We start from the raw sequence: 19,148 nt of genomic DNA, 5'->3' as shown, positions 1-19,148 counted from the left end.
AACCTGAGCAACTTTTAGTGCGGCTCTAAAGCACAAAAAATTGGCTCTTCCGTAGAAAACATCAACATCTGATCAACTGAAATGTATGAAATAGCCAATATTTTTTTCGCGTTTTCGGCGTTGGTCCCAAAAAGTTGCGTGAGCAGTTTACACCAGTGTTTTACCAGCGTCCGTTATCCAAATATTTATTCAATTACCAACACTTGCTTACACTTACTAATCAGTGTGCTAGTAAAGAAACTATCTGTTTGTTTTGTTAAGTAGGTACCTAATCTTGCATAGCCAACTTTCACCTTCAAAGTCGGTTAGGAGGCTATTGTTTAAGTATTAAAGTTTAAGTTTGTTTTTTGACTTAAGTCTTTAAGTTTGTTTAAAGAGTAAGTAAGTTATAACTGTGTTCATTAACGAGCCAAGTTTTGCGTAACTATCTCTTTTATATTTGATTTATTTTAAAATAACTTGCTTATGTAGTAAGTGATCATCAGCAAGCATCTTGCAAACAATTTCGGTATACATAGTGACAAAAATTTCAAATATTATATGGTTCACTCACTAGATAAAGCATATATTATACGACTTGGGCTTTCTATTATTAAAAGGCATTCTTATACTTTATTAAGTAAATACTCAAAAAATATGAGGAAATAAAAAAAAATTGAATTCTTGCTGTAAGGTAAACGTACTTAATTCAGAACTAAACAAATTAGAACTTCAGTTTTATTTAGTAAACATTAATTTTTAGATTTTTATTTAAATTAATTAATTTGTGCTAACAAAACTGGATAATTTTTATGTGATAATACTGATAATAAAGAAATTTGTATTCGTATTTTGTAGGTCAACTAAGATACCATTAGAATTCAGATTCGTATACTGTTGTAGTAATACAGCTGACTGCATTGCTGCAGGAAATATAAAAAAGGTAATTATATTCGAGACCTTAAGCTTAAATTTGACGTTTCGTAGCAATATTTCAGCGCGATATTACCTACAGCCGACTGTATTACTGCCGGAAATGTCAAAACCAATGTAGCTCTCCGGATTTTGTATTATGTACTCGTATAGTGTGGAATCTATTAAAGGCAATCTACGGCCGTCAGCGAACGAGTCAAGCATCGACGTCGATAAGTCATGCGGGGCGTCACTATAAATCTCGCGATAGTGATGCCCACGGTGTCGATAAGTGTGGGCCGCCGATACCGAGATTAAGGTTTATATGTTTAATTTCGTCTACTAATATGGACACGGTTTACAAACTAGTTGTAATCGTTGTATGTTATTTATTATAAAAATAGGATGTACCAAGTTTAGATAGGCGTTTTTTAACATCGATTGTCAAATTGGCTAGGCCCCCAGGTATGTAAATAATTAACCGAGCGTTAGAGAAGGTCGCCGTTTCAGCTTGAGCAAAAATGCTTTCGTACCTATGTCCGGATTTTCTGCTCTACAGGTCGCAATTTTTAACCGATTTTCATGAAATTTTGTGAACAGGTTCGATGATGAAATATATTATATTGTGGATTCTATTTTTTTTATAAATGACTGAACCATAATGTTTATTCTGTTTTAATCTATGCTCGCGAGATCTACAGCTCACAGAGCCACTAGTAATAGAATTTGTCTGCTTATGTCTGTATTTTTAGGTATTTAAAAAAGAGTACACAAAATCTACCTTCAAATTGCTTCTTAAGCCAGTTGAGGGTAGATGAAAACATTACATGATCAAATAATGTAGGTTATTAAAGTCAGGTCGTTCAGTGATAGAACCAGGTGGTGTTGTGTTTGGTTGGTTAATCAAAAAATGTTATAACTACCCGAAAATATACAAATTATTGGTTTACATTTATTTAAGTACCTATCATGGTATAATAATATACTCCGCCTGGTACTCCATTCCCGTCTTTTCTAGGTCACCTAACTGACACAAGCCTACGTCATCATGCGACAGCGCTATATGATAATATGCGATAGCGCTATATATAGCGGCCATGTTGTTGTGACGTAGGCCTGTGTCACTCTGGGAATAGAAGACCATATTTTATTAGACTATGGTACCTATTAAAGATAGAGTATATTTACTTCCAGAGATGTCTATAAGCATGCAAGATAAAGCTGTATTATAATGAGACTTGCCCACGCAACTGTCGACAGGTGTAAACCAGGCCTACTGATCATAAGATTGGAAAGGAATCCATGTTGGATTTAATTTACTGACACGACCCGCTACAAATTGAGAGAGGCATTAAGTAATTATAAGGAATTTATACAGATGTACAGTCGCCATCAGATATATCGGAGCGGCCAAGGTGTTCACAATATCTGAACGCGCACTCTAACGCCTTGACAATAGAGGCGTGTTTAGATATTTGTGAGCGCCTTGGCGCTCCGATATATATAATGGCGTACGGATATGATAATTTTATTTTGTAAGCTTGATTTCTTGGAAGCTACGCGAGATTATGGCTTTATAGCGTGATGAATACGATAAAACATTTGTCTTCTCACACACGATTTGATAAGAAGGTAAGTACCTACCAAGAATCAGGTGATAATTCTGACCAGGGCATGTATTATACCTTCCTGTTATAATAATGTATCAAAAAATTAAAGATCTAAATTATCTAGATATAGACTAAAACGATCCGGGTCCGGGTTGAGGCGTCGGACACTTCAGTTTTTAGAAAGCATCACGTGATCACCGATCATCCGTCATAGAAAACTGAAAACTAAGTAAGTGTTGGAAGCTTCGGCCCGGACCTGGACTGTTCTAACGTGAGTCATCCCTACACAGATTTTTAGGTATACTACTTTACCCGTGTGTTTTCTTAGTAGCTTCCGTAGTTACATACCTGAAAAAGACAGAAACGGTTTAGTATTAGTATCAATAGTATCAAGTTGTCGTTACGTTGTGTCGTTAGGAATCATATACTTTTGTTTAAAAATACTAACAATCGGTACCTTAGCGAATTTAATAATCAAACAAAACTATCAGCTATTAACTGCTGAGTCTCAATAGAAACGGAACAAACACATGCATACTTCTATTAAAGAATACATACGTAAGTCCGACTTTAAACAGACTGAATGGAAGTATCCAATTAATACTTCTAATTATCTCTTCTGTTACCGATCCCGATTACCGTGTATCCCGAATACTAATGAGGCGAGTTAAAGACGGACCGACAGACGTAACGGACAGCCGTAAGGGACAGACGTAAGGGACAGAGGACAAGCTACCCTCGTCAGCGGCCGGTGGGAAAACGTTGTAAAAGACCTTGTAGGTCAATGTATATGTATACAGATGTTACTAATAATTTTAGAAAATATAGATTTATTAGCAAGCAACAAATCATTTTATAAATTTAACTTCAACTGAATCAATTGCGAATTAGACCTACCAATAAAAAAATTAAGCGTTTTGTGACAAAATTTCTAAGGATTCGTCGTTTTTTAATAGCTGTAAAGGATAAACCTCACTAAGGGGCTACCCGAGGTTTTCATCGATTTTTGACAAGTTTTGAATCTTATCTCCTTTTTTTGCACTACAGATAGAATTATAAGACAAACGGTTATCGGTTTTTCAATCTTTTATCTCCGGTATTGTCCACCGGATTTTGAAAGAAATGAATAAGTACTTATTTTTTATTATTTTTTTAAACATTGTCTAAAAAACACTTTTTTCGTATATAGTTTGCAGTGAAGGATCTTACATGTACGAAATCTACATATTTGGATTCGTCTTTCACGTCTCGAAAAACGTGTCCAGGGTTTTAATTTTAAACTAATTAACACAAAAGTTATGGCCAGAAAACCAGTTTTTTTAGCCTAAAATTGTTCAAATTTGATGCCAAATATCTCGAAGACAATGAACTTTGAAGTAAATATGGGATACTATATTGCTTAAAGCCGTTGCTGTTAATATAATAAGCTACAAAAAAATTAGAAAACTAAGGGATTCAGATTGAAGGTCATTGGCGTGGGGTAGCCCCTTAATAGTCAGAAAGACAATACAGGTACTATTTACAGGTAAAGTCTGATAGATATCAACCTAAAGAAGATTCTTTAGGTTGCACTGCTCTAAATAATTACATGTTTTTTTTCTACCTCTACTACAAGACCAGATTACTGAACTAACCTAGTATTTTACCCTCTTTTGAATTGAGATGACATCTGCCGCAACGTGGGACATATGTAGGCTTAAGACAGATATATTTTACACGTAGAAATATTTTTAGTATTGTAAGTAAGCCAACCAACACTGTAAAACGAACCCGACGAATTGCAACTAAAATCGAATTGTCCAACGAAATCAAACTTCATATTACTTGGCATGCTTCCACCCGCCTCAGATCATCCGTTATAAAACCTGCTTACATCAAAACGTCGTATGTCGCCTTTTTATAACGTAATATTGTCCCTTACGTCTTTTTATATGGAAATAGCGTAAGGTGGAGTAAATTATGCAAATACAGAGTGCAATTTACTGTATGTAAGTTGGTAAATAAAATTTAAGTGCACTTCAATTAGCTGTAGTTTGTCCATTTATTGTATATTTGCAGGTATACAGTGACATGTCCCCATTTGAGCAAGACATCGTCGAGAAGATTGATTCGTGTCCATGTCATGTAACACGAAATCAACTGAGAAACGTGACGCACTGAAAATCAGATTAACATTAAATAGATTTTAGTTAGATATCTAGTTTACTCACTCACAGTTTGATTAAACGCCTTAGAAAACTTCTTGACTATATGTATATTGGTTTACCTTATGGAAATAAGTAATACATTTATTTAGATTTAGAGTAGAACCTCGATTATCCGAACCTTACATTATATGAACACTAGCCGTTCCTCAACGAACATAACTATTTTATAGAAAATGTGTATGAAAAAAGCTTTCGACTTTTTACTGCCCTGTTTCCAAACAAACCCACATTTCTAGCAATTATCGTAACTAGTTTTGGTCCCAATTAATTCGGTTTAATCGAGGTTCTACTGTATTGGTGTTTGAATTTACTGCTCAATAAATTGTGTAAATATTTCGTTACATTTCCAATGCAAACAACTAATAGTTAACCAAAATTAACAACTACAGCTCCTAGTTCTAGTTAACGGTGAAACCAGCCATTAACAATATCTAAATAACCGATCACAAACAAGTTCGAATACTATTTGAATATTGTGTTGTTTTAACGACGTGATTACTGAGTTGGTTTAGTTTTTTGATACGATAGTTTGATACAAAGTTAAAAACTGAGATCAACAACTAATTGGACGCATCGTTATTAAACATAATATTAACTTGTCAATCATTAATGGCGTTATTCATAAACGCTTGCCAAGTCTAACAAGTTTTTGATAACAGTTTGTCCTTAATTTTGACATTTGTTGGTTTGTTAGAAAGGGACAAAATTAAACAAAGGTTTGCTATGTTTTATGAATAAAGGGGTTTCTGACTATTCACATAACAACTTGATAAGAAACTACTATTGAATAAGAAATAATACAAGCAGAAATGCAAATAGGTAGAGATGGATTTAATCAATTGTTTCCTTTATTTTATATTCTATCTAATTATCTAGCTCGATTTGAAATTCGTAAACTAAGTATGTTTTCTGTTTGTAAAATTTTCTCGTCTCTGCTTGTGCTTACGAATAAATTAATATTCTATTCTTGTAGAGCACTATACAAGGTGTCCCAAGAAGTAGTGATATACTGAAGCTGGGAGGTAGAGACCTAGAGGGCTATTTGAATCACCCCCATGTATGTTCCGCGATTTTTCGTATTTTCGGAGTTATGATTTAAAAAAAAATTAATTAATTCAATTATTATTAATATTTTTTTTTTAATTAAAAAAAAAATCATAACTCCGAAAATACGAAAAATCGCGGAACATACATGGGGGTGATTCAAATAGCCCTCTAGGTCTCTACCTCCCAGCTTCAGTATATCACTACTTCTTGGGACACCTTGTATATAACAAATCTTAGAATAATACAAAACCGTGGTCGATACTTGAATACAAAATACAGTAAATTGTGGAATGGCATAACACGTATAATTTATCGATAGTTGTGGAAGCAGGGACCCAGGTGCGGTAAAAACCTATCACCATAACAAATAAGACCATTAAAACAATAAGTATCGCTTCTCCACGCCTTTAAAAAGTAAACGGTTTCAACGCCACCAAAACAAAAGAGTAAAGGCTCCAACGCCGCCTAATTACCCCCAAAATAAAAGCAGCTACAGTTACACACGCATTCCTGGCCGATCCGAATCTAAAACAAAGCCTGCGAGCCAGTCTCATTCAAATCGCTCAACGAATCAAGGTATACATTCCTGTACACATCAGATGCGTGTGCGTAGACGTTAACGCGTTGTAATAAACAGACCCAGATTATGAGAGACGGCACACCGCTTGCGTGATGTGTGCGGCTCCAACAGTTTAGCCCTCGCGCACATGCACGGTGTCTACGTAGGTAGCGTGCGTAGTAGTGTGCGTAGGCACACGCGGTAGATGTACGCATCAGCACCATTATTATCATTGCCGGTCCATAATGCCTGAATTCCAAGTCAAGTTGCATTGCGGATTGAAGACTTCATTTAATCCCACACAGATTGGCAGTTACTTTTTTAATCTTTTTTTGTGATACGCCTCGCTTGCCAAGCTGCCTGCTTGGGGGTACGCGTGCATAGTAAGCGATTGGAATAAAGTCTGTGTTTACATTGCGAGTGCATCAGACAGCAGTACACGAAAATAACCGCGCACGTAAAACGGAACGAGCCGCATATTCCTGGCCATTCGACAAACGCAGAGTAGTTTGCAGAGGTGCCTTTGTGAAACGTTGATACTGATCTGTAGACTGCTTCTGTAGTAGGAAGAGTTTATGTAGCGATTGTGTTTGAGGATAAAATAGTACCTATACTAGTTTTCGGAATTGTGTATGGATGAGTAACTTCATCTTTGTGGGTGTTAAATATGCGGGTAAAATAATAGTGGTAAATTTTGATATAAATGAAAAATAGAAAACTTTTACCCTACGGGCAAGATTCCTTTTTTTTTCCAGTAATATTTCCTTTTTCTTATAATAATAATAATAATAATATAGCCTTTTATTCAGATCCACTTAACCTAATAACATTAAACTGATTTAAACAAAAGATAATATAAACATAAAAACTTATTCTAGTATTTGCTTCTTGCTTATTCTTTGTAGATCTGTTTGCCAATCGGCAAAGGCCTCCTCCAACCTTTTCCATTCCGATCTATCTTGAGCCACTCTGTTCCATGTTACTCCTGCCACTTTTCTAATATCATCGTCCCACCTTTTCCGTGGTCTACATCTCTTCCTTTTGCTTTTCCTGGGGTACCATCCTGTCACTTTCTTACTCCATTTATCATTACCTCTAATCATGTGCCCTGCCCATTTCCATTTGAGTCTTCTCATTTTCCGTGTTACATCTATGGTTTTTGTTTTATTTCTGATGACATGATTTCCCAGTCTATCTGATTTCTTGACACTTAGCATACTCCTTTCCATAGCGTATTGGCAGGTTGCGAGTTTTCTGGTCATTTCCTGATTTAAATTCCATGATTGGCAGCCATATATAAGGACGGGTAGTATACACGTGTTAAATAGTTGACTTTTGATGTTTATGTGCAATTTTTTGTCTTTCATAGCCTCTTTTAAGCTCCAGTATCTTTTCCAGGCGTTCGTCACTCTTCGCACTACTTCTTTTCGCATAGGTTCTTCTTGTGTTATGAGCTGCCCCAGATATATGTATTCATCGGTGTACTTGATTTCGGTGTTGTCTAACTGTATCGTAATTTTGTTTCCGTTTGTCATCATCTTAGTCTTTTCGGGATTTAGCTTTAACCCTACTTTTCCACTTTCTAACGTAAGATCTTTTATCATTCGATTGATGACGTCAGGTGTTTCAGCGAATATCACTATGTCGTCAGCAAATCTTAAATGCGTCAGCAATGCACCATTCACATTAATCCCGAGATTTTGCCAATTAAGTCGTCTGAAAATTGATTCTAGTACCGCCGAGAATAGTTTTGGAGATAGGGGGTCTCCCTGTCTGACGCCTTTTCCTATTTTGAATGGATTGCCTTTCTTTTCTAGTTGGATTCTAGCTGTACTATTCCTATATACGTTCCTGATCAGTCGAATGTATTTATGTTCAATCCCTTGATCTACTAATGCTTCCCAGATGTTATTATGTAGTAGAGAATCGAAAGCTTTGCTGTAGTCAATGAATGCGATGTAGTATGTGAGCTGGTATTCGTGATACTTCTCTAGAATTTGACGTACTACATGGATGTGGTCGATCACCGAGTAGTCTTTCCGAAATCCAGCCTGCTCGATAGGTTGATGTTCATCTAGTGTTCTTTCAATCCGTTTTAAAATGATCTTTGCGAATACTTTATAAATGTTGGACATAAGGCTGATAGGGCGATAATTTCCGATTTCGTGTTTATCCCCTTTTTTATATAGTAGGGTTATGTTGGATTCTGTCCATTGCTGGGGAATTATTTCAGTGTGTAGGATATCATTAAATATGTTTGTAAGGACTGGTGTTAAGACTTCTTTGCATTGTTTTAAGATAACGTTATTTATACCGTCGGGACCTGGTGCTTTGTCTAATTTTTGTGTATCTATAGCTTTCTCGACTTCAGCTTGGATAATGCTAGGAATGTCTGAGTTTTCCGCTAAATCAATTTCGTCTTCTGTTGTGTTATTTTCGTACAGTTTCTTGTAATAGGATGTAGCTGTGCCTAATATGTCCGTTCTGTTGTGTTTACATTTTCCATTGTCTTTTTTCATTTTAACTATCCAATGCATTGAATTCTTTAATTCTTTGTATGCTTTTTTTACTCCTCCCGTTTTACTTATATACTTTTCTATAATTTCCATTCTGCTTTGTTTTCGATCCTTTCTTATACTTTCTCTGATTTCTTTGTTAATTTTCGTTAAATGTTTTCGTCTGTCTGGAGCATCTCTTGCACTAATTAAGTGGTTTCTTTCTTCTAGGAGATTTGTGGTATTTGTAGTTAGCCATTTCTTCGGCTCGGTTTTGGCATTTGCACTGAGTTGTATCTGAGCTTTAATGGTGTTTTCGATCCAGTTGTATTTATCTTGTGTCCCTAATCCTTTCGTTTTAGATTGGATGTCTGTGAATTTGTCTTTTAGGGCAACTGTTATTTGTTCTAACTGGTGTTTTCCGAAGTTTATGTTTTCTGGGTGTTGCCTTGGTCTAGGTTTCTTTGGTTGCTTTGATACCAGTTCTGCTCTAATTAGTTTATGGTTAGTGTTAAAGTTCAATTTATTGATTACGGTAAAGTTAGTGAAGTAGCTGTTTCTGTTGGTCATTATGAAATCAATTTCATTTTTTGTTTTACCGTCAGGCGAGATCCAGGTCCACATGTTTTTCTTCTTTTTCATGAACATAGTATTTAAGATGGTAAGGTTATTTTCTAGTGCAAAGTTCGTGATAAATTCTCCATTTCTACTTCTAGTTTTGTTACTATATGTGAATGGTCCTAGTATCATATTTTCTTCTGGGCGCTTTTCCCCAATTTGTCCATTGCAGTCTCCCATTACTATAAGGTTTTTATGACCGTGATCTTGGATCGCTTTGTTTAGATCAATGTAGAATTTATTTATTGTTTCCAGATTTGCTTGTTCAGTAGGAGAATATATTTGTACAATGGACCAAGGATCTTTGTATCCAGGTATTTTCAAATTCATTATCGCGATACGCTCCGAGATACCGATGAATCCTTCTATATACTTTGTAATATGCTTTTTGATAATAAATCCAACGCCATGAAGGCCCGGGGTCTCCCCTATATGGTAAAGCATGTATTCTGGATGTGACGTGATATTTTCACCCATTCTTCTCACTTCGCTCAGGCCAACGATGTCCCATTTGATGTGTTCTAACGCATACATTAGTTCTGTAAGATTTTCTTCATTTTTTAGGGTAAGTACATTTAGGGCTGCGATGTAAAATTTCGATGTTTGTTGTTTATGGTTTTTGTTGTTGTTGTTGTTGCCAGTTATTGTCGGAGGGTTGTGGTCTCTTTCCCCCACGAGGACCAGTCGGCTTGGGGGAGTTTGGTAGTTTTCTGTTTCTTTGTTGTTAATAGTTTCGTCGGTTGGTTTTGGATTCCGTTTGCCGATTCTTAATTGCTATTGTTTTTTGGTAGTAGATATATTAGAAAGAGAGCTGGAACGCATCATATCAAAAGCGTTTGTTCTGTTGGTCTTGGTTGTGGATACAGTCAGTTGCTTTTTAGGCTGATTGTTATAATCAGAGGGTGAGGCAGATGATTCCCTTTTCCTTTTCTCTTGGCTGTTGTTGTTGGTCTCTTTTATTATTAGTTTGTCGTGTCTCAAATATGCTATATTGCCTTTTTTCCTCTCTTCAGCTAAATCTGCTTGTAGTGTTTTTCTCTTTTCTAATACTTCTTTTGAGTAGTCCTCAGATACATGAATTTTCTTTAGGTGTTTTTTGTTTTTAATGATTTCCATCTTTTTCCAGTTATTTATAAACGAACATAATACCGGCCTCGGCTTGTTGCTTTCTCTGTTTTTCTTACCTAAACGATAGATCTTGTTTATTTCATAGTCTTCCATATTAATATTTAAGTCGATTTTCAGATTTTCCTTAAATTCCCGTAATAACTCAATGGTAGACGTTTCTTTCTCATCCAGGCCGAATACTATGATATTATTCTCTCTCCCTCCTTTTTTTAGATACTCTATTTCTTTTTCCAATTTTTCTACTCTGACCTTTAGGTTTTTATTTTCTTCCACTATAGGAATTAACTTCTCTTCCATTTTGTCTAAAATATTTTTTGTGACGGATTGTTTCAAATCTTCATTCTGTTTTTGCATCTCGATCTTCAAATTATCAAATAATGTTTGGAATTGTCCCTCCATTTTACTATTATTTAGTTGTATTTGCGTATGTTGGAACGTAATAGTAGAAAATGGTAGAAATGTTTATTGCAGTTGGCAACACTGACTGTAACGTCAATTTTGTTGGCGGTGTTTGACAATGTCAATGAGTAATAATATTGTCTTGTCTGTTGTGTTTCTAACCTCAACTCCGCGATGATCCGTGGTTTTAATTTTCAGTGATCTTCCACAGTAACACAGTTCTGATTATTTGTTAACACTTCTTAGTAGTTTTACTCGTGTTTTGTTACGAAGTCCCTGTTCCAAGTGCGCTATAACTATTTTTGTTCGTTTAATTTCACTGGATATTATCACTGTAGTGTTGACAGTTCTAGTACCGGAAACGGACTTTTTCTTAAATTATATTTTTGTTTGTGAATGACTCGGTTGAGTATTAAATAAAATGATAATACCTTATGATAAATAATATACGTCGGCACGTGTATTCTTGACATGAAAGTGGTTCTTAAACCTTCAAGCAAAATATCCAACACAATGATAATTTCTGAGTGCCTTTTAGCAAAGTTTGTACTTTTCGAAGACTTTTCACCTGACTGACTTTCATTGTACATACAATATCATGGCGACGGTAGCGGTGGGTAAAATTTCAGATTCTGTCAATTTACCCCATTTCACACACAAGCGCACTTCACGCACACTACCTCACTTTACTGGGACAGGTCAGTGACCCATCATGTTTTTTTTTAAGATTGGACTTTTAGTTTAGTATTGACCACTAGCCTCCTTTGAGGGTAAAAGCGTTCCATTGAAAGATGAAAGAGAAACAATGCATTTAATCTTGCTTTCCTTGTCTGTTCATGTCACACGTGACGTACTTACCTATTTAATTAATTTGATTGTTGACTGTTTTACTACCTAATATTGCTTTGTCGAGATACGCGTTTTGTACAATTAAAGCGAATAAAACAAGATGTCATTAAGTCAGATGTAAAATGTTATTTACTACTCTATACGGTTTTTCATAAGGTGCAAAATCCATTCAATAGGAATTTAAATAAATAATGTTTCAGCAGGGTGGCAATTCCATTTTGGCGGATAAAGCGAAACAGAATAGTTCTATCGAACCTGCTTACAAATTTTCACGAGAATCAGTTGAGAAATGTGATCTGCAAAGGAGAACATACAAAAGCATTTTTGCCCAAGCTGAAACGGAGACCTTTGCTAACGCTCGGCCAATGATGGTTTAGGTACACCTATAAAAAATGGTTGTCCCTGCTGTAATTTTAATATCTTTATATTTCAACGGTATAGTTTTGCCTTCAAAAATAATCGGTATCGCTAAACAATAGCGGTACCTTACTACTTATACGTTCACGAAATCGGTATCTGCATAACTTGATTGTTAGTAAACTAACCTGAAAAATAATCTCAAAATCACCGAAACATTTATGTACAGTCACCTGCAATAATATGTTACGTCATTAGCGCCAACTTTGCCTCCAGGGAAACTTTGCCCAAAACGACAATTTTAAACAAATTCGTTAATGTAGAAAAAATTATAATAGTTATGGCCACCCTGCTATTTTTAGTAGAAAATAGGTTATATTTCTGACAAAACTATATACCAAACTTGTGCATATCTTGACTTGGGAATTTAGAGTTTGAGCGAGTTGTCTAATATAGGGTATATTTCGGCGGGCAAAAAATTGATAAATAATGAATGCAAGTAGAAAAAATTGAGAACCCTTTGACAAATATTTCCGGGTTTGAGTTATAACACATGAAGCATAGATTATGTCTATTGAGATTTAAACTAAAAAGGCCTAAATACACAAAAGTTTTAGCGGTGGGCAAAGTAATCCGGTAATTTGGCATCTATACCAACATTGCCCACCACCAAAAACGGATTAGGGTTGTCACTTTCATCTAATTTACCCAACTTCGCAAGTAAAAGAAGGTTATGTTTGTACACTAAAATAAGTTTATAAATATATACTGTATTTAATTTGTCTTATTATCCTTTATTTAGATGTTTTATCCCGTTAACGAATGAAAAACACAACAAAAATCATATTTTTTGCCATTAAACTATTGTAACAGATTTTCTCAAAAGTGACAACCCTAGCCTTTGTAAAATGCTTAGGCGAGCCTTATTTGGAAATGGGCAAAAACGGGTAGGCAACATTGCCCAGCAAATTTATTTTAAAGTTTTTACACTTATCGCTAAGTTATTAACAGGGAATGGTAGGATTGCCCAAAACCTTTAAGTGATCCTTAGACATCATCATCATACGAGCTGTATTTGAATACCAAATTGACGTGGGCAATGTTGGCGAAAACCCCGGATATCTTTGCCCGTCCTCTAAAACGCAAAAAAATGAGTAAAAACACGATAAAAAATATTTTTTTTTTTCAAATAAACTGATGCGTTTGATCACAATGGACGTGCTGAGCAAAAAAAGTCATATGATGTGATGTTTTTTGAGAAATTCGTTTTAAAAAATAAGCGGGCAAAGTTGGTGATAATGACGGTACCTACTCTTTGAAGGCCGCAAAAATATATGACATGGTATTATGGTTCTACAAATAAGATCGTGTCAGATATTTTTGCGGCCTTCGTTGTGTAACATAAATTGCAGGCGACTGTACATTTGGAATAATTATTTTATTTAGTTTCAACGAAAGTTTCAAGTTTAGTACGAAAATACTTCAGATATGCAATATGCACAAAATGTAGACCTAATCGAAATAAAACATTGCTTTTTATAGGTAATTTATAAAACATTCGATACATAGGTATACATAACAATAACTAGAGCGCTATTGGCCTGTAAGCTTCATCTCGGTCTCCAAAGCCGCAAAAACTCGCTAGTACTTGGTGCTGGTCTAGCCGTTATTTTTTCTTGAAGATTTTCAGAGAACAGCACGTACACGCATTATACATATAGACGGAACGAACCGCATAATCATTATCATTTATTCGTCGCAATCCATGGTATTACAGATCTAGGTACAAGACTTTCAGGTATTACTTATACGAATTACATAACTCTTCCTGTTAATAGGCATTATTTTAAGATAAAAGTTCTATAATATAATACAAGATTACAATTGTCATCAAAATTCATTGACGTACATAAGTCAAATACGTTTTTAAACTGACGCAAAATGATACCAGCATAATAAAAATTGATCCCAATCAGTAAATATGAGTCTTTAAACTTTTTTCATTTTAAGCGAGTTTTGAAGGAACATAATACTTAAATTCGACTGTAATCGTATTGTTTTAAGATAGTTTACTGCGGTTTTCAACCATTATAACAGCAAATCAAATTTAAATGAGACGCGAGCTGATATTTATGTACCCTATTTTTTGAAATACAATTTATCTACTGGTATACTTTCTCGTGTGCGTATATGATTTAATGTCAATATAATTGTCAAAAGCAAGAAAATCAAGCTGTCATTTTCATTTGAAGAAGTACACGTGTGCTCCGGTGTAGCCCCAACGGGCATCTGACTTGAAGAAGAATTTTGAGTGATGTCGTCAATGTATGGAAATTGTTCGAAAGTTTACATTTGAGATTGAATTTCTGTGTTGTCTTTGTGAGTAAAAATATAAATCGATAATAAATTGGTAGCTGGATTATCTAGCTTTCAGAATCATACAATAATTCAATTACTGTCAAAGACAAAATTGTTTTGCTTCCGTCTCAAACGGAACTCCATATTTAGATTTTTTGATACTTTTAGTGTCGATTTGTAGAGAATAACAGCAAATTAAAAATACAATGGCATGAAGAGTCGGTACACGGTTTCTTCGTGAACAAATTTACGTGTAATTTAATGCAATTATTAAACATTTATTGAACAAATTATGGTTACAAAGTGAGGTCTAAATCGAAAACGTCATATACCGGCCCCTTAACGGCGAGTTGAATCCGTATATTGGTGTAGGAACGAAAAACGTAATTTTAACTAAAAGCCAGGAATTTAAAAGGCCTAGGATAATATTCTGTCGGTTCGCCAACGCGTGCTCCCGATGATCCTTCTTGATATGCAGCGAAACATATCGAGCACCTTTCGACTTCAAATACGTGATTGCCCGTTTCAATATATTTAATATATCTGTTATTAAAAAGAAGTTTTGTTATTAAAAATGTAACACTGTGAACTCTCGCGTTTTGTCATATTTAATTAAACAAACGGGTCTACCGCGATATAATTTCATTGTTTTTACCTTAAATTCCGACGTTTCAGCTGAGTTGCACCAGCTGTGATCACGGAAAGACTAAGGCCCAGTTGCACCAACCACATTTAACAGACTGTTTAACGTCAAACAGCAGTGAAGTATGAAATTTCCCATACAAAAAGATGTAGCGAACGCTTAAACGGTGACAAACGATTTGGTGCAACCGACCCTAAATACTACTACTTCGCCCGGCCGGCCCCATTAAATATTAGAAATGTACCCTCTGAATTTGTCTAAAGTATAAGCTGTGGCTGGCAGCTACGACGGCGCTGCGAACGCGATTATTGCAGCTCCAATGGCGCGATTAACCCCCAGCGGCGTGCTTTTGTCGTCGTTCGAATTTCAAAACGTACTTTTTCGATGGCCAGTAATAGCCGTTGCGATAAAACCGGCCGGTTTTAAAAACCGAATTTAAAATTTTCCTGGGTTGGTAGTTCTGTTTTTTTTCGAGTGAAAGAGGTAACGAAAATATATTAAAATGTATTGATAAGTAAAAAAACAGCAGAGCAATGTTTTTGAAACAAAGAAAATAAATTATGTGAATTAGTGCCCGATTTAAATTATGATTTAAGTATAAAATATAACGTAGGTGTTATTGCGTAGGTTTACGCAAAGAAACTTAGTAATATAATTATTTGATTAGATTTCAGGCTTAATTTAATTACTAGGTAATAGGTAGTCAAATCTTTAATAGAAAGAGATGAAATGTATTTATTTATGATAATAATTTCTTTCTATTGCTTATTGTTACTACGTGGCCAACCCAGAAAACGCATAAAACGAAATCTGCATTCATTTTGGCGAAGCGGCAAATTATGTATTCGCGATTTTGGGATTGGCTCCATAGTAAAAGTTGTTCAGTATGATAAATTCATCACTCAAAGTATGGTCAGACATAACATAATCACCCTGTATACCAGGCTTGTGCCCAATAAGCCAATAATGATTGCAATAAGCACCTAAGTGCCAATTCCATGTTAAGAGACAATTAATTTGCCTAACACCTATACAAGTAATTAAACAGCGCCACCTGTGGACCACCCAATTTAAACTAATGAGGTGTTGGCAGCACTGATCCTGTGACGTCACGATTAATTCAACATGGCGGATGCAAGTCTAACGTCTAAATTTACATTGAATGAAATGAATTACAATAAACTAACGCATGATTCTGACAAATAGCTACTGTATTTTTTAACCGTCTTCAAAAAAAAAGGAGGTTCTCAAATCGGAATTTATTTTAGCTAATAACGTGGTTACAAATGGTCGGTGGTGGTTACTTACGAGTAGTTTAGGTATTGAGGTGAAATATTTTAGAGCCAGTTATATTTTTAGCTCAAAATTTTATATTTTATGTTGACTTTTCTAAACCATATTTTGTACTTATATTTACAGTATTTAATATAATTAACTAATCGAATAAATTGCAATTGTTATGTACCTATAATGTTACCGTATCTTGCAGCTAATTGTGATTCGGGATATCACGGTACAGGCCGATTTACCGCACCTACCCACAGTAAAGCGGATTTATTCCAATGAGCCACGGTAAGTGAGCCTTTAATGCCGTTGGGAAACAAAATGGCGTATGTTCTAGCTGACTTTTCCTATTGTAAAGTGGGCTTAAATTAGTCGAACGCTTGAGATAACCAGCCGGGCTAGCACATGATTGGCGCGCCCTCTTAAATGAATACACTTAGAAAAATACGGGTAGTCTATCTCGCGGGCGAGATACTGTCGCGCCCCTCCTCCTGTGCCAGGCTTACAGAGAGTCTCGGTAGCTCAGTGGTGGGCTGGTATCCTGGAGTTGTGAGTTCAAGTTTGGCCCAATACCAAGAAGTTTAGAGAAGAATAGAGTTTAATGAGATGAAGAAAACGTGGAAAACTTATTGTTTCCACGTTTTCTTTATCTCATTAAACTCTAGTTAATCTTGAGGTGTGTCTGGTCGTTTGTCTTCTATACTGAAAATAGGCTCCATACTAATAACATTACTGATATTGTAATGATGAGAATAAAATGAAAAATGAAATTTAAAGATAAATAATTACTAATGCGGGAAACTTAAACATTGTCACTTAAAAAGAAGAACCACCCTGATACACAAATCTGAAACTGTATTTATACTGATACGTTTAAAGGTTCAACTAGCCTACTCTTACAAAATAGTACCTCAAGTTTTCCTTAACACATACGACATTCCTGTTCCAGGCCTCACGGCTAATAGGTCGATCGCACTCAGTACAACAACAACGTCTTAAAACAAAAGGTTCCCCGCAGAACTACGCCCTTTCAGCCAATAACCACAAACCACCACAATAGAAAAGTCGGTTGATAGCCTGGTATTTGTATTTATTGCATCCGTTAGTATTTCTATTTATTTGTGGTTGCACGCAAATAGAGTGGCAATGAGCCTATTATGGTGGCGACCAGATTATATAAAGCTTAGTGGCAGTTTAGAGGCGAAAACTGGAAATATTTCTGATTCAAGCTTTTATGACTGTATTTATCTTATCAATTACATTTTGATGTAGAATACGAGTGAATGAAACATTTGATTTCAATCGAACATGGGGGTGATGAGCAAAATCATTATCAATAACATAGCCAACAGGCCACAAGTCTTACCTATTAAGTTTTCTATTGGGTTTAGTCAACTTGTGTAAAAATTTCCTATAATAGTATTTACTATTTATTTACTCACATTTATAGACGGGTCTATCGCGAATTAATTACCTTTAATTACCAACGTTTCGACACAGGTTTCACTGGTGAGTTAATATGTGTTCAAAACGCGAAAGTTTTAAATATTACTATTTATTTATTGACGTCTTTCATCATGACTAAATCGCGATTGGTATTTGACCACAGCGCCCGCTACATTGTAAAATTCGCTTCACTGGACACAGTACGAATAAAAAACCGTGAATAATATGAGTAACCCAATAATAACTGTTGTAAGGGAGCTGGCTCGCGGCCAGGCGATGCATTTTTACGGCAGAAGATCGCTCGGAAACCGTTGCTTTTATTATTGCTCGTCAAGATGCGGAATAAGAACGAACAATGTTGTTAATCATTTGCTACACGGATATAAAACCAGCTTCTATCAGCAAAAGGATAACGAAAAGCAGTGAAAACGGTTACGGCTAAGATTTTGTGTAATTAAACGCTCTAACACGTATCATGCTAATATCATGTGAGTTTTACGATACGGCATACTCTTATGGGGAAATTATGTAGAGGCCGTTTCGAAGTTATACAAAAAAATTACATACTGATAGACAAGCAACGAAACTATAAGGATCCCTAGTTTTACTACAGCTCTTAAAAGGATCTTATTGGAAGAAAAAAAATGGAAAACCTACTTAAATACACAGAATTCACTAAGTCTGAAAAAGGGAAACTCCTTAACGTCCGAAAAAGGAGGCTTTTTCTAAACACTCATTATATAAAAGTGTCCGTCGAACCTTTTTGATGTCTACTGAACAATGTAGTTGAGTACTTTCCGAAAAAATAATTCTCGATCTCTAAGAATAAGAACCCTCCGAAACTATAACTGCAAAGAAAGGCATTCACAAGAGTAATATTACAAAATTTTCAGCATTTTCCGACTCAAAAGAACCATAAAAGTAAAGCAATATTGCTACAGCCAATTACGTATAGGCAATATTATTATGTTGAACTATCGTTCACTATGTTTACCGTCAAAGCTCTTATCACATCAAAGGCCTCACCCTAACACACAAACAGTGATACAACGTCTTAACCCTAAGGGTTGCAATATTTTTATCAAAAACCCCGACCCTGCGTAAGAATCATAATAAAAAATCAACCGACCGGAATATCATGACCCTTTATTATTATAACATAAGATATAAGTTCGGGTTTAAGTTTGCTTGGTTGTACCTGCTGCATACGTTTGCTAAAGGGAATGAACTTAGTAGTAAAACATAAAGGATCATACG

General features: G+C 35.4%; 2 protein-coding genes across 3 annotated transcripts in view; both read right to left on the bottom strand.

The window, feature by feature from the left end:
- LOC134790442 (leucine-rich repeat neuronal protein 1-like) overlaps positions 1–19,148 on the bottom strand; it is a 341,152-nt gene that overhangs the window by 168,496 nt on the left and 153,508 nt on the right. The gene's annotated exons all lie outside the window — the stretch shown is intronic.
- LOC134791063 (uncharacterized) lies at positions 8,895–11,303 on the bottom strand. The gene has a single exon (XM_063762095.1). The coding sequence runs from the start codon at positions 10,952–10,954 to the stop codon at positions 10,202–10,204; it is 753 nt and encodes a 250-aa protein (XP_063618165.1). The 5' UTR covers positions 10,955–11,303; the 3' UTR covers positions 8,895–10,201.

The sequence above is a fragment of the Cydia splendana genome, chromosome 5 (assembly GCF_910591565.1).
Source record: "Cydia splendana chromosome 5, ilCydSple1.2, whole genome shotgun sequence".
NCBI classification, from domain to species: Eukaryota; Metazoa; Arthropoda; class Insecta; order Lepidoptera; family Tortricidae; genus Cydia; species Cydia splendana.
Note: the sequence above shows the minus strand (reverse complement) of the source record. Positions and strands in the feature narration are given on the sequence as shown.